The sequence below is a fragment of the Epinephelus lanceolatus genome, chromosome 15 (assembly GCF_041903045.1).
Source record: "Epinephelus lanceolatus isolate andai-2023 chromosome 15, ASM4190304v1, whole genome shotgun sequence".
Taxonomy (NCBI): domain Eukaryota; kingdom Metazoa; phylum Chordata; class Actinopteri; order Perciformes; family Serranidae; genus Epinephelus; species Epinephelus lanceolatus.
The window spans coordinates 8,742,806-8,759,549 of NC_135748.1; the positions used below are offsets into that span (position 1 = coordinate 8,742,806).

Consider the following 16,744-nt stretch of genomic DNA (forward strand, 5'->3'; position numbering starts at 1 on the left):
GAAGAGAGAAAGATAGAAAGATAGCATTAGAGAGAGATGATGAGTGAGAGATGAGAAAGAGAGAGATGGGATGGAGGAAAAGAGAAAAGAGAAGCAGCTGGAGAGGAGAAGTTGGTCTCTTTGCAGCACCAAAGCTCTTAAAGCCCCGAAGCTGTGTGGAGTGTAAATGGGAGGGGAGAGAGAGAGAGAGAGAGAGAGATAGATAGATAGATAGATAGATAGATAGATGGAGGTAGAGAAGGAGAGAGCAAGAGGTAGAGGGAGGCTGAATTGAGGAGAAGAAAAGCTAGAAGGGAGAGAGAGTGAAAGGGAGAAGAGGAGGAGGAGGAGGGTTTGCGTTGGTGTGTTGGTTGGCAGAGAGAGCGCTTGTCAAAAAAACCTTCCTCTGACAGAAGGCATGATTCACAGCGGAGGGAGAGGGAGAGAAAGAGGGGGAGAGAGAGAGGGAGAGAGAGGGAGACAAGCATCAGAAAAAGCGAAAAACGGCAGAGATAGAGAGAGAAACGACAGGGGCAGAGATGCCGGTAAGAAAAACAAAAGAGGATGCTGATTTGAGGCAGAATGACAAGACATTAGCGGGATGGGACTGAGATCGACGGACTGGATTGACTGATGCCTTTTAATGGCTGTGACCATGTTGATAAGGTTCTGGCTTTTCTATTGATCAGGGGAAAATAGAGCAGGTGGCAGCAGCAGTGATGAAAGAGAGAGAGGGAGAGAGGATGCTTAAGAACGAAGGCACGCTGAAAAGACAGGGGTAGAGATAGAGAGACGATTCTCAAGTATCAATAGGCTCCTTTGATAGAGCTTAACTAATTTGTGCGGAAGGCATCACTAATACATGAAAATTAGACAGTTCTGACTCTTTAATATTACATTTTTCTTGAATTTTGGTGTGGGAAGCTTTTTAAGATGTTTTTGGGTATGTGAATGGAGTTTTCGAGCCAATTAATGATTATTCATTCCTCTTTTAACTTTTGTATCCCTCTGAACTGGTTCAAGTGGGATGAAATTAATCGTTGTCGTCCTGAGGTTACCAGATCTTGCAGTATGTGTGGTGGATGCCATGCTTCTGTGGTCAAAATTAGTTTTAAATGCCTTTTTCTTGAGATGTTGATGACTTCCTGTAAGCTAATTTTCAGAGCTAATAATCATACTGTTGTTTTCTCTGACAAAGCTGGAGCTAGCGGGCTAGCTGCTGGAGATGAACCAGTTCAAAGCAGCAACATCAAATCAAAAAATGTTCCCGATGACATGTTGAAAAACTGAGCTTCTGATTTCTCATATTGATAGAGGGAACAGCTTTGAAGGAATGTTGACGTCATCTTGACTTTATTTTTGGCACCAAATTTGCACGGGGCTTTAAGGCTTCTTGGCGCAGGCTGTCGCATTAACATCTCTGCAACTTCAAAATGCTCGCTGAGTTGTTTGAGGTTTTTATCTTTTGCTTTGTTGCCTATGTACATTTTTTTTTATCTTTTTGGTTGTCAGAACTGTTATGTTGGTCTAATGTTCTTAGATATAACGCCAACAAAATTGACATCAGTATTTAGCTTGGTGTTTAGCTCATCCTGAGGAGAAAAAGTTCTACATAAAGTAAATTTGAGGTTTTTATCAATGGTTGTCTCAGCTGTACATTGTTTTCACTCATTAGGTTGGTGGAGTGCCCCTTTAATTGGACATGCAAGAAAATCATGATTGTTAACTAATATCTTATTATGCTAATATCCACTCACTTTGATATTGATGAAGAGAATTTTTTCAAGCTGTTTTCTGTTAAAATCTTTTGTTGTTTGCTTTGTTTTCTACAGACAGACGATGGTAATCAGCAAAAACAGCCAAAATGAATGGAGAAGTTCCGACTGGATTCAGTCCTGCATCTGCTGTGCTTGGCCTTTCTGTCGCTTTGTGTCTGACTGACTAACGCTCCACTGGATAAAGACTTAATTGACTCTGAACAGACAACCAGAACAATAAACAACAGGAATAAAGACAAATGCGGACATGTTGGGAAGAGAAGAGGAGAAAAGATGAGCTAAGATCAGTGCCCCTGTGGACAAAAAAACTGGACATATTTTGTCTTGTATTCTAATATTTTTCTTCAAAATCTTGTTGGAATATTTCACAAAGTAGGATTCTATCAGCAATTTCATTTGGATGTTATCTTGTTCACATTGTTTTCATATCATGGAGCTTTTGACAAGCTGATTTTTTTTTGCAGCAATGCCGTACTTTGATGACAAGATTGCTCTGACCTGTCATTGAAACGGAGGGAATATGCTTCAGTATTTTATCATAAAAGAAGAAGCAAAAATGTTGAATTTGCCATTTTTTTGTTTCTTTTATTTCACCATGGCCTTCTCAAAGCCAGCTGCCATGCATTTTGCACATTCTGAAATTGATTTTGCAAGCAAAATTTTTCAGAGTTAGTTTAATAAACAAATTCACAATTCACCCTTCAAGCTTCAAACGTGCCTCCTCCCAACCCCTCCCACCGTCAGCCATCCGACCAATCATGGGCAAGCCTCTTAGCCGTCCCGGGTGTTTCAGGAAGAGCTCCTGCTGCCTGGAGAAGCATGGAGCTGGGGATGGGGGAATGGGAGGACGAGGTGGGGGAGTGGATGGGGGATACGGAGACGGCTACGTACCCCAGCGATCCATCTACGATACAATGTGCATCAATCAACAGATTGACAGTCATCACCATCACTCTGGAGGGTCCATAAGGCGAGACGGTGGAGGTGAGGGGAGTTTTAGCTACTCTGCAAGCGGCTCCCTGAGGGTTAGCAGGTCTCCAGCTGACATGTTTGATTCGCAGCCCCGCTCTCTAACTCCGAACCCCTCGTTTGTTCGGCGACTGGATGAAAGAGCCATCTATGATTCATTGAAGCTTGGGGGGCAGGATGGTGATGGTAGCGGCTGCCATTCCCCAGGATGTTTTAATCGATCAGTTTCTCCCTCTGTGTCATCATTCTCAGCACCAGGAGTGTCCTCCTCCTCATCCAAGAAACATCACCATCACCCACACCATCACCATGGAGACAGTACAAAGAGCAGAGATGGCCGACATTCCTGGAAAGTCTTGACACCTCCAAAACACCTGGAGTGTTTGGAGCTTACTACAACCGAAATGATGGAGAGAGGAGGGGGGTATCTTAACCCTGGGCACTACCCTCCCCAGGGGGGCCAGTCCTCCTCCCTTACCTCTCCTCTCATTTCCCCCTTCTCTGGCTCACCTCTCTCCTCAGGCTACCATACTCCGGTCTTTTTCTCCCCTGCCAAACCTCGCCCCAGTCAGTCTCAGAGTCTGCGTTGTTCCCCTCCCCACGTCATCCAGCCGAGGCATTACTCCCAAACCCAGAGCCTCAGGATGTCACCACCTCATGAGCTTAGACGATCCCCCTACCGTGCCCCACTGGTCCAACTGTCCGCTCATGACCTCGAGCAGGACATGAGGGATCGAGGAGGAGGATGGGGCCGGAGTGAGCGAGAAAGGGAGTGGGAGAGGGAGAGAGAAAGGGAGATGGAGCGAGGGTGGGCCCAGCGAGAATGGGAAAGAGAGAGGGAGAGAGGGAGGTTGGAGAGGGAGAGGGCGAGAGAGAGGGAGAGGAGGGAGACATCAACTTTTGGAACCTTTGGGTATGGTAGACCAGTTCCTCTGCGTTCAGACCGAGACTCAGTGTTTTTAGAATCCGACCATGTTCTAGACACCACGCCCCTGTTGCTCCCTCAGCCCTCACCTTCACCCTCCCCCAGTGCTGCCCCCAGGATGGGCACAGGTGCTGTGGGTAGGAATAGAGCTGGGTCAAAGGTTGGCCCCGAAGGTGTAGGTGGGGGTATGGTTTCAAAGTTTGACAATGGAGGTGTGGGACTGGTGTTAGTTGACAGCAAAACTGGGTGTGGGCCAACTTTTGTAGGTGAAGTTGGAAACATGTCTGAGGCTGAAATCAGGGCTGGAATACAAGAACTCCATAGGGCTGAAAGTTGGAACAAATATCACAATGGATCCAGGGCTAGCATTAAAAATGGGTCTGAAACAAGAATGGGCTCTCAGGTGAAAACACGACCAGGGGGACGGGATCTAGAAGGAAAAGTGCAGTCTGGGGTGGAGATAGAACATATGGCTCCAGCTGTGAACAAGGAGGGACACAGGGGAGGGTCAAGAAGTGGAGAAAAAAGTGGAAGGGCTAAACCAGAACCTATTACTGAGACTGTAACTTCGACTGTGACTGACAATGACAACAGGGTTGGGCTTGAGGATAAAGTTGAGATTGGAGGTGGACCTCCTCCAGAGATGAAGCCAGAGATCGAGGCAGGGATTGAGGCTAAATCTAGTTCAAAGCAGGTGGAAAACAAGACTGTAACAGAAGCTGGAGATGGAGCTACAGTTAACAATGAGGTTTGCTTGGTTGAAGAGTCCAGAGTAGAAGCTAAAGTTGAGACAGAGGTTAAGACTGCACCTACGTCTGAGCCTGAGCCAGTACTAGAGGCTGAGGTTAGTAATGAGACAGTGACTAAAATTAACACTGAGACTGGGGTTGTCAGCGAAACCCAGAACAGCAACAACACTACAGATAAAGCTCAGATAAGTGTTGTGGCTGGGGATAAAACTGATACTGCCCTTGCAGATCAGGCTGATAAAAAGCCTTTAGACATCGATAAAATTGTATTCAGCCATGTAGAGAAAAGTTCCAGGTCCCACAAGTCCAAATCATCCAAGTCCAGTTCCAGGACTCGACCTGGCACGGCCACAGGGCTCAGACCAGGTGTGGTCAGTCCTCGACTTAGCAGAGGACTTGGAGACCTTGAGTCAACAGGCCCCGCTGAGGGCATTGAGTCCACCTGGCCTCGCCGAATCATTGTTAGGAAGAGGACTGTTCGACAGGGTGGGGCACTCCACAACCTCCCTATTCTCCCCCCACTCCCCTCTGTCCTCTCAGCATTGGAAAAGAGGCGCCCACATGCCCACCTCCACCCCCGTCAAGGCCACTACTCAGAGAACCCGCTAACAACCATTATGAATTCTACAAGTATTGTGGGACGATGCTCACTTAAAGAGCCCTCCCATGCAGATCCAGGACTGGGGACCGGTTTGGTGGGCAGGGCTTCCCTGAAGGAGCAAAACTTGGAGCACTGGAGAGTCTGCAGAGAGCAGGAGGAACCCAGGAGATCCAGGAGCAAGGAGAAACAAGGAGAGCAGAGTAAGGAGAAGACGGAGGAGAAGAAGGGGAAGGAAGAGAAGCGAGATAAAGTGCGTAGAGAAGAGAAAGACAAAAGAGAGGAGAATGTGATTAAGGAGAATGAGAGAGTTATTGTCAGTGAGGGTCTGGTAGAGGAAACCAAACGAGAAAAGTCAGAGAGAAGGGTTGAAGGGAAAACGCAAGAAGATGGAAACATAAAGGAAGATGTGAAAAAGGAAAGGAGTGTAGAAATAATCTATGAAAAAGTAGAGGATAGAGGAATGAAGATAAAAGATGGAATACAGGAGCAGCATGGACAAGAGATGGAGGAGGTGGTGGCTAAATCAAAGAAAGAAGAAGATGAAGTGGAGGGAGGAGAAGGAGGCACATTTGGAGAGGAAGGCGGGATAGAGAGTTGGGATGCTGTCCTTGACATGGTCAACACGTTGTGGGAGGATGGCTGGGAGAAAGGGGGAGCAGGAGGAGGTGGTGATACCGATTCCCTCTCGGGCTCCCTGCAACGTTGGCCTCTTCTCCGGCCCCCAGTTGGCTTTGGGGGCTCACACCCACCCTCCTCGGCAGCCTCAGAGCTCAGCCTGACAGAGCTGGAAAGGAGAGCCAGGGAGCTGGACTCTGACCTGGAGCATCTAGACCTGTCTCAGCCCCACAGGGACACCCAGGATGTATACCAATCACTGCTGGAGCCGCAGAGGGAACGAGCAGACATGTACCAAACACACCCTGGGCCACAGAGAGAGAAAGCTGCAGTCATGACAGGTAGACATTATTTGGATTTTGTATATTTTTGTTTTCATTCTTCTCGCAGTATTTCATTTAGGTTAATGGAAAACTATTAATCTTACCTTCAAAGTTCACTTTATTTGACATGGAAACTACTGTATTGGAAAAGCTTTGTCCTGATTATGTCATAGTGATGTCATCAGGGTTATCTTGGCTTCACTTTGAGACTTCAAACTAGGAAACAGAGAGCTTGCCCTACACACTAAAAGCATGGCGTTCGAAAGCAGTGGGCTTTTACCATGCGAGGAGGGCCTGAGAAAAGATGCTATTGGTTGCATTACAGAACATGTAGGAACCTGTGATTTTTAGAGTTTGACCAGTGCCGTACCGTGACACGTGAGATCACAGAAACCTGAATCTCTAAAACTTGATAAATATAGTGTGCTATTACTGTTTTGTCCATTTAAAAACAACAATACAAGCTTGACTTTAGAACATGAAAAAAATCTGTAACTTGCAAGTGCATTGTGTCTCATCATTGCAATCCAGTTTTTAGTCTGTCTCGCCTCTCCTGTCTCCCTTAGAAGTCTTTCTAAATATAATGACATATTTCAGTGGTCTCGTTTCCCTGGACACACAGCTCAATCTCACTATGCACATAATTTTATGCAGGGATCACAAAAGGAAAATATGAGTCTAATAAAGACACAATACCTTTGATATGAATTCCATAAAATTAAATGGGTATATTAAAATACTTTTCAATAACACCTTCGCTTTCTCAGATAGTTTATAGATCATCTCAGCCTTAAGATACTTTTCAGTAAGGCCAAGGCCAACACTCTGACCAGTTTGCTACAGTAGTTCACCTGCTTATGGCTCACATTCTGAACTGAGACCTACAGTATCTGTCAGAGGTCTTTACCAAGTGCAAAGGTTGAGTTAAATTGTTTGTAGTGTGGTAAATATAACAGTCAGTCTGTTGCCTGGGTCCAGACCTCTGAATCAATTTGAGTTTACCGATTCATCTGGCATAGTAACGAACAGCAGTTTCTCTTCACATTAAAGAAAATGGCCACTTTAGAATGAAAATACAGACAGTACTTACTGACCCTCATGCTTACAAGAAGTCCAGTGTAGTTTTTTAATCCACAAAACTTGTTCGGGTTATCGGAGGATAACAGCTAGCTGGAATAACAGCTACACTTGAAGTGCATGGAACCCACATTTTGAAAATGTAATAAAACTCAGCTAATGTATTTCAAAAACTTCAGAACGGCTCCTCCGTCATAATCCAAGTGCCCTGAAGCTGCGGCATGCAAAATTGACTTGCAAAGACGTAATTTACTCCATTTGTATGGCATCATTTCTCACCATGGTCAGTTAGCCTGCCCTGCAGGGGTGCTGTGTTTACATGGCAACTCTCGCAAGACTAGAGAACTAGCACCACCACTAGCCATCAGCTAGTCTTGCGCGAGTTGCCGTGTAAACACAGCACGTCTTTGTGTCCAGTCACTCAGTCTTGTGATTTAACGGGATTGGAAGCATAATTCTGAGATTGTTCTGTGAATAGTTTCTTAATAAATAATATGTATAGCAACTTCTGATCAATCCATATTAATTTCAGGATTAAAATAACAACGTTTGATTAGGGCCCCATCCATTTGTTCACTTTAGGTCACATCCACATCTTGTTTAAACTCCACCCGAGTACAGAGATGGATAAATTACTAGCTTGAGCAGATACAGATAATGGTGTACTCACTCATCCCTAGTTTCTTATCTGTGAAATAAAAGTAAATAAAAGTTTTGTTTCAACTGATGGAAATGGTTTTCAGATTATCAACAAAAACAGGAGGTCTGTGTTGCTGCGACATGTAGTTACATTTCTGGAGAGGTGCTCATCAGGCTAGAGCATAGGACACAGCATAGGGTACACGTAATCACAGAGTCTGCGTTGTAGGTACAGCGTTGATTCAATGTATAAACCCTGCTTAAAGGGCCAGTGTGTAATATTTGGCATGGTTTATTGTCAAATCTGAATCTGAATCTGAATATTCTACCCATTAATATGTTTATACAAGTGTATAATCGCTATAAAATAAAATTCATTTGGTTTTTGTAGCCTTAAAGTTATGCTTTTATATATATATATAGCAAGGGCCTTGCTTTAGAGAGGTCGCCATCTTGCACCGCCATGTATGTACGGCAGACCTAGCGGACAATCCAGCCAGCCAGAGAATGTGTTTCGCGTGTATAAATAAACCAACGAAGATAGCGGAAGGAAGGAAGAAGGAGGAGGAAACAGCAGAGTGATTAGTAGTAGTTCGTCGATAGAGAGTAGTGAAAAGTTTTTTTAGTTATAAAGTTTGCGAATGGACCACACTTACCACGCAACAGGAGAGAATGAACCCGAACCGTCATCTGCGAGGAAAAGAAGACGCAACTTCACTCCTTGTGATGCACTCTCTGCGGCGCTTTTCCTCCTGATGATATATCTCCCCAACGATGGCAGCAGTAGCACCGAATCCCATTCTGTGCATTCAGCCTCTCTTCTCACCCGCTCAGCATCAAACACATGGAGTTCCTCATCTGTGTGCTCCGGTTCAAACAGGTATGGCTCTGGGTCTGTGTCCGCTACAAGAAACTCTTCAAAATCGCGTTCAAAGTCGTCCATTGCAGCTACTATAGTCCAGAGATATTGCTAGGCTAAATAAACAGCTGAGCTCTGTTTACCGGCTCCGCTGTCAGTCAGTGTGCGGGCTGGAGATTGGCGGAGCAGAGAGGGGAGGGGGTGCCCGCTAGGTATCATAAACGAGAATGTGTGTATGGAGTGTGTGTGTTACGCTAGAAGAGTCAGAGTTTGGGACGGAGTCTTTTACCCCCTGGAGTGTTACCAGAGTTTTTGGAGTGCTCAAATAAACTGGCCTTTTTCCCGAACGCTCCTCTGGTCTCCTGCGCGTGAGGGATTCATTACAATATCGTAACATGGTTTAGATTTCTAAATAAACATTCACTTCGTCGCTATATAGACCTACTCCTGAAAAACTCATGTCTGCGCAAGGCTTTTTGTCCCTACGAGGCCACCGTCATTTACCTGACGGGAGGGGTGAGTGAATGAGCCCTGCAATCTAGAATTTGACCACTGATGTCACTGTTTTCAACCCATTTTACACACTGGCCCTTTAATAACAACAAGACAGACAAGATAGATGCTGCTATTGAGGCTGTTCTAAATTGCCATCACTTCTCAGTATCCCCTGACATCGTAGTTTGTTTTGACTTTGCTCCACTCTTAAAACCCCAGTAAAACAGACATGTTGGCATGGCTACACATCAGTGTGAACTTAAAATGATGTTTGATTCAGGCAGATATGTTGGTCTCTAGTGACTGTTTAGGGAAAATCAAATCCCCCTCCCTCGTGGAAATCACTTAGGGTAGACACAATGTCAGACTGAAGATGGAAACAAAGTGTAATGAGCTGACAGTTCTGTCTGATTTCAGGCAAGTCAGCCAGCTGATGTGGAGTTGATTATCATGTGAATGTAGTATATGTACAACATTGCTGTCTGGCTTCAAGGCTCTGACCTCGTCACTCCCTACATACAAATACTGAGCTCAGAATAGCAGGGAGAGGGGAGGGGAGTTTCAGTGTAACATTAAGGGGATATCTAAAGAGGTTTGGATTTTGGCTTGGTTGTTTGATTGCCATGCATCTGAGGTGTGATGGATTACCAAGACTTGGATTTGTTGGCTTTGGTACTGTAACTGATAAAACTGCCTTCAAAGACAAATGTGTGCATCATTTTCCAATTCTGCAGGAAGGCCTCAGAAAGAACAAATGTTGAAACAGCCAGTAGGTGGTATAAGCACTGACCAATTGGCTGTGATCAAGTATCCAAATGCTTGACAAGAAGGGGGGTGAATGGCGTAATGTTTTGATTATATCTCCCATTTCTCATGTTTAATTGTGTTGAATCTGTTTTGAATTTTTCCAGGTGTGGGGAGCAGATCCCAGGTCAGTTTGGAGCTCAGTGCTATGGCCTCACCAGCTACAGACACAGACAGACATCCTGCTGACTGGTCAACCAAATCGACTGGGACTTCCAATGTTGGCACAAGGTAATGCCACAAAAATGGTTATTGTCAGCACAGACTCTGAACTGTTTTTCACCATACTTTGACATACATCTCGGGACTGAATGTTCATCACACAGGCCAAAACAAAATGCCGGTTTTAATGCAACCAATACAGACTGAATGGTTAGGCAGGGTTATAAATGCCCTAGGCAACAATGCCACTGTAACATCAGTTCAAAGATAATATAGGCAAGAATTTTATTTATCCTAAGGGAAATTGTTGAACAGCACTTTGCAGTGCAAAGTAGGAAAGGGTGCAAATATTCATTCATTCATTTTCCGTTACCGCTTATCCTGTTAGGGGTCGCAGGGGGGCTGTAGCCTATCCCAGCTGACATTGGACGGGAGGCGGGTTACACCCTGGACAGATCTCCAGACTATCGCAGGGCAAATGCAAATATGACAAAAGCAAATCTAAAATATCAATACAGGTGCAAGAATAAAAATATAAGCCATAATTTTGCACCATACAGAGTAAAGTGAATAAAGTGGCGCAACTTGGTATTCGATGGTAGCATTCCCAGTTCAAATTGTCTTCCATTGCATATGCTATTCATTCATATTTACTGTCTTTTTGGGGCAATTTAACAGATGTAATACTTTTATAAGGATATTCAGATATTTTTAAAAATCAATTATTTGGGTGCCAGAGTCATCATATTGACATGGATCATGGTACATGTAACACTTTATGTTCCTGAGAATTTCAAAGCTGCTTTAAACAGCAACAAAAAAAAAACAGTTTGGTTGTCTTTTTTCACTTCTCATTTTCTAACATTTTTATATATAGTAACAGAGCAATCAAATATATCAGAATCCAAATCTGACTTGCAGCTGTATACTGTGCAGTGTAGTGTCAAGATTTCTTGTTGTTTAAAATAGGTAGTGTTTGGATTCTTCACAGAAATAAATGCAAAAGAAATGAACAAAACGTCTTGGGGCTGAGCCACGAGTGATAGAGATAAACAAAATGGTAGTGGCCCAACACTTGAGCTTTGAGGTACACCATGTGTAATCAGTGAATCAGAACAGTAACAGTGAATGAATTTGAGAAGATGATAAACAAACTTGGTAAGCCCTGGAGTTCAGATAGATTCCTAAATCTTACAAATAAAACAGCATAAACAGTAGTAAAAGATTCCTAAAGTCATTTTCAGAATTTGTACATTCTCTACAGTTTCCTTCGGCATTTAGTAATCATTATTGTAGTTTAGTCTAGCTGACTTCTCACTGCAACAATTTAAACACTGCAATCTGAGTCATTTATGTGTACTTGTGAGTAATGTGGTGGGAGAACATTCATACATTTGTTATGATGGACTACCAAATGCATTGTGTTGCTATTTCATTGCTTTTCATCTGTCATTATAATGAACATCTCAGAACAGAGTGTGTGTCCATGGTTTGAGATGAGAACAGACACATTCAGTAGATGTGAGCAGCGCAGTGTTGATAAGCTGAATAGAAAAAGGAGACAAAATCCAAATTTGTGTTGTTTCAGGGTAAAAAAACACTGGATTAGTCCTGTTTATTGGCCATGAAAGGCATTAAAGCCATGAAAGTCTGGCTGTCACTGTAATTCCAATGAAATCATTGAATCAGTTACATTTAGGATAGCCCCAAACTGCCTCCTGCCTAAGTCCACACAGTTCACATTCAAATACGGACTGATTTGACTCTACAGCATTGACTAGTTTTAGAATGTAAACTATGTGGACTTGAGAGGTTCAAATGGTGCTGCACCACAATTTGGGATTTGGGGGCTTTTACTGGCAGGACTGATAATGCATTATGGCTGTAATAAGGTTAATATCTGTTTACCTAATTACTTCATTAAAAGGGAAAGCTTGCTTTTCAAATTTCTTCCTTCTTTTTGCAGTACTAACCCTACGGTGGTTGTAATTATTCTGGGTAACGTTTGTGATCTGGATCATTTTAAAACTCTGGACCATTATAAAAAGGATTCTTATGAAATGAATACAGGTACACATTAGACAGCATATCACACATGTCAGTATGAACTGTAAAAGTCATTTCATTTGATTTGCACCAAATGTAGTAGGTGTGAAAGAAACACTATCAAAGTGCCCTTTCCTGAATCTGGCTTTAGCAGATCATTATAACAATCAACTCATTATTATTATTTGTGTTGTTCCTGGCTAGTGAGGACATAGACCAAACTGTGCTACGTCCTCAGCCAAATTAAAGAGCTGATGTATTCATAATGATGTGTCCATCAACCAAGACATCTGGGCAGGCATTTAAATGAGAGGCATAAAAAAATCAAAAGTGCTCTGTAAGGCTAAGAGACAAAAACAAATCAATGGCCTTCATCTGAAAAAGTAGGTTATAACAAATTTGATGGCATCTGTGGTAACCAATGGTAGAGAGAGAATAATAGAAGTCACAGGAGGCACATGAGGATGTAGCAGTCATTTGACAGCCTTCTCTTTTTTCTAGCTCCACTAAGGAGGACAGCTCTCCAGACTCCAACCTTACGCTGGAGTCCGACTCCAGTGGTGTCTTCCTCTCCTTATCCAATCAGAGCCAGGAAGAAGCCAGCTCTGACAGCGACCAGCCAGTCAGTGGTTCTGACCTAGGCAGCAGCAGCACGTCACTGGAGAAAGACGGGGACGATGGAGGGTTAAAGGAATGGGGGAGGGAGGAGAGTGCAGAGCTCCAGTGGTGCTACCCTTCACTCCTTAACACCTCTATGAATGAAGACATAGAAGGAGATAGTGGAAGAGAGGAAGCAGGGCATGGAAAGATGGAGAGAGATGAAGTGAGAGGCAAAGATGAGAGTGAGAGAAGGGTTGGTAAGATAGGTACAGTCTCAGTCATAAAGACCCAATTCAACCATACACCTATTGACAGCTCCACAACTTTTAATGCCCCACAAAGTGAAGAGTTACCACCCAGGAAAAAAGTGACCCTCATGGGAGGTGACATCCCTCTTCCTCTGTCTCCCTCCAAACAACCAATCAAACACCTCCTAGATCCTAATCAGAAGCCAATCAGAACCTCAGGACTGGACTGTGGTGATATAGATCCCTTTGTCCAATCGGACAGCTTTGTTTACCTTGCCGTGTCTGCAAGACCTGGCTCCCAGGGTGAAGTCACCTCATTGACAGAAGTTCCCACCCCTGGTATAAAACAAGTCAGTGTACCACAACATTTGGATAGCTTGAAAACACACTTGGACCAATCCAATACAGAACAGACTGCCAAGCTGACTCATCTTGCCCCACAAAAACCAGAGGAAGGAGACTTTCTTTGCACTGACAGCTTTGTCTACCTGGCTGCTCCAGCCTGCCTCCTATTGGGCCCTGCAGGAAGTGCACCCTACAGTGGAAGGTACATGTACTTGTTTGTATGTGTGTTTACTCTAGTGCATGTTATTCAGTGAGGGGTCAGAGAAATAACTAAAACAGCTCTCCCTGAAGGATACTGAGAAGGTTCCCTTTGAAATATCTGTGATCCCTCCAATGTGTTCTAGGTCTTTAACGAGGTCTCCTCAAAGCTGAATTTGCATAGAATACCTTTACAGGAAGTATCCCAATAAGATACCTAAATGACCTCAACTGGCTTCTTTCCACAAAATGGAACAGCAGTCCAACTCCTTTCCGGTGTCTTAGCTCCTCACACCATCTGCCACTACCCTTTGATAATGAGATCATTGGCTTTGTTTGGTCATTACCCAAAGCTCTTGACTATAGGTGAGGGTTGGAATGTAGATAGAACAGACCATAAAGCTCAGCCGGGGAGGTGAGGGTCCTGGCAAACTTTCAGACATTTCAGGAAGGGCAGATGTGGCTTAGCCCAGGCTGTTTTAAACCAGGAAGCCCAACTGCTGACCTACTGAATTCCATGTCCATACAAAAGCATGCTTTGGTTCTTAACCATCATTCATTTAATTTCCATTATAAACTCATGGAATATTTTAGTGCAAATGTGTGTGTTTCCCCCTTGTTTTTCAGCACTGAAAATAATGCTTTGTCATTTTCAATTACATAAAGATTGCTTGTGTCAGAGTTCAGGTTTCTGCCACATGTTTAAAATAAGTGCTTTAGTACCATTCAATTACATATAAAGAAGAAGATGCTATATTTTGAATTGTTTTAATTAAAGGTTGGTGATTGGCTAGATAAAGAAGTGATATCTTTGGTCACTAGAATTCAGTCTTGTTCACTATTTTAGTCAAATTCTATCTGCTGTGTTTTTTCAGGGAGTCGGACTCAGAGAGTTCAGGATCAGGCCCTGTTGATCTTTCGGTACTGGGCTGTGACTCTGTGGCAGGGGACAGTGACTGGGATTCAGACCTATCAGACTCTGATCCCAGTCGCTCCTCCAGAATCTCTGCTGCTGGTAGCAAATCTTCTGGCGCATCACGGGCTAAGCGGATGCCTGCTGAACCGGGCTGGGACTTGTTCGGAGAAACCACCGAGCCTGAAGTGCTGAGTGAGCTCTTCACAGAACAGGATAAAAACCACAATGGCAAAGCGAGGAAGGTTACCGGGGTCTCCACCAGCCTGGCAGATACATCAGCCATTCCCATGGCGACTCAGCCTGTCACTACATCAGTGCAACGGTCAACAACAGTAGACCCATCGTCAACATCCAAGAGGGTGACATGGCAGTTTAAACCAGCCCAGAGGTCAGTGTGCACGGGAAGCAGGAAGGAGAAGGAAAGGGAGAGGGAATTGGCATCATCATCATCAGTAAGCTTCATGGAACTGGGAGGAGGCGAGACCTATAGACCCTCCCCTTCATCTTCATCTTCTTCATCATCGTCACCATCCTCATCTTCTTCTGGTTGATTTGTGGAGGTAATGGTATTGGAAGAAGTTCTAATTGCCTCTGAAGTTCATTGCCAAAAGGTAGAAAAGATCTTCAACTTGTTCTGTAGATACTCACGGCTGGAACAAGTGCTGATTTTTTGCCTGTAAATTTTGAATTTCGCATCTAGCTGCTGCCATTGCCTTCTTATGACCTTCTAAAGGCTGCATAAAAGACTAGTTAATTGTTGCATTTTCTTAGACTAGCCTTCACAATTCCATATATGTATAATCATTTTAAATTTGAGACAGGGTGAGACTCAGGCTATACAGAAACCTTCAGGTTGAGAGTATGTGGAAATACGGCCACTGATAGAACTCTTAGGTAAGATGTATACAGTGTCATTCCTAATGGGTTTTATCAATAGTCAGATTTTGAAACACAGGGTTGATTTATTCGTTACAGCTTCACATTATTATTTCTCTAAATAAGAAACATGAATAGTTCCATGGGTTTTTTATTCTACTGAATGTACTGTACAGGATAAACACAACTACAAGGTAAATCCACCATAAACATATTCACATATGAGGCATTCTCAATGATTTGGCTTGGTCACCTGTTTTCAAAGTTACTGCAATGTTTCAAATTCAGATACAATAATACAAACAAATGGTTACAGTTGGAGAAAACAATCTGTTGGACTCTATAATTATGTTATCCATTGATAAAGATCTAACAATGTAAATGTGTCTCAGGCCTTATATAAAATTACACTTCCTTCCCCATGCAATGCCTCACTTTAACTCCTGCTCTTACTACTTCAGATATAAATATACTGTACTTTAAAAACTGACTTTTAAAAACTGACAGGTCGAACTTTACAGTGTACAATGTATTTTATAATCACATCCAACTTTACAGTGTATTTAACAGTGTGTCAATGATATATTTTGAAACACTGAGATATCTATAGAGTGATATATATATATATATATGTGTGTGTGTGTGTATATATATACATATATATATATATATACGTATATGTATATATATACATTTACATATATATATATATATATATATATATATATACATACATATATATATGTATGATGAATGTGCAAACATGAACAAATAATGGAAGGATTTAGAAATGACATTTAATTTAAATGTTTTATTTATCACTTAAACTGAAATTGTGAATGTAATAATTGAGCAATATGCTTAGAGATTCATGCTATATTCTATGTTTCGTATGTGGAAAGTGTTGCCTGAGTGATGTGTATAATAATGGCTGAGTTTAAGTTTATTTATACAGCCAAATATTAATTGTTAATGCAGTCTTGAACTCATTTGAGGTTCTATGTGTAACATTTTTAGACATCAATTTAGCATCAGGTAGCGTGGTATAATTGCCAGAAAGAATGAGACCATGGCTGAGATGATTGACAGCCTTTGTCTCACACCAGTCAGCAGCTTCCATTGCCATTCTGAACTTTTTAGTGCTAGTGACTTCATCTCCCATAATCCCCCTTTGCTTCCTGTCTCTCCTCGCCTTTGTGGCATCTTTGGCTTTACTGGCAAGGATAAACTTGTTGGAGATGATTTTTTTTTCCCATTTGCTTCTCACTCCCCTTCACCATTTGTCACAGTGAGAAAATTTGACATTTTTAGCTCTGTTTGCGATAAAAGTGAATCAGTCCATAAGATTTTCCTCCAAATCCATGTCGGTGGCACACAATGTAAAATGCAGCGTGGAGGCTGGTAGAGCTGCCAATCATCCCAGCAGTGGTTTTGTTGTTTAGTAATTATACTAATGTCTCAAAATGAAGGTATGGTAATCATTTTATTGATGTTAAAAATGACACATGTAGCACCTTTAAATGAGAGTACAGTGCTATCA

At 42.8% G+C, this 16,744-nt stretch overlaps 1 protein-coding gene across 2 annotated transcripts; it reads left to right on the plus strand.

Annotated features, from left to right (window-relative positions):
- Nucleotides 1–401: 401 nt before the first annotated feature.
- LOC117266727 (uncharacterized) lies at nucleotides 402–16,372 on the plus strand. Of its 2 annotated transcripts, none has more exons than XM_078174878.1 (5): nucleotides 402–524; nucleotides 1,812–5,957; nucleotides 9,921–10,044; nucleotides 12,523–13,416; nucleotides 14,288–16,372. In XM_078174878.1, exons 2-5 carry the CDS (start codon nucleotides 2,516–2,518, stop codon nucleotides 14,877–14,879), a joined length of 5,052 nt encoding a protein of 1,683 aa, XP_078031004.1. In that variant the 5' UTR covers nucleotides 402–524; nucleotides 1,812–2,515; the 3' UTR covers nucleotides 14,880–16,372. The 2 variants fall into 2 exon arrangements, with proteins under 2 accessions (XP_078031004.1, XP_033497942.2); XM_033642051.2 differs by having other exon boundaries at nucleotides 504–645.
- The last annotated feature ends 372 nt before the right edge of the window (nucleotides 16,373–16,744 follow it).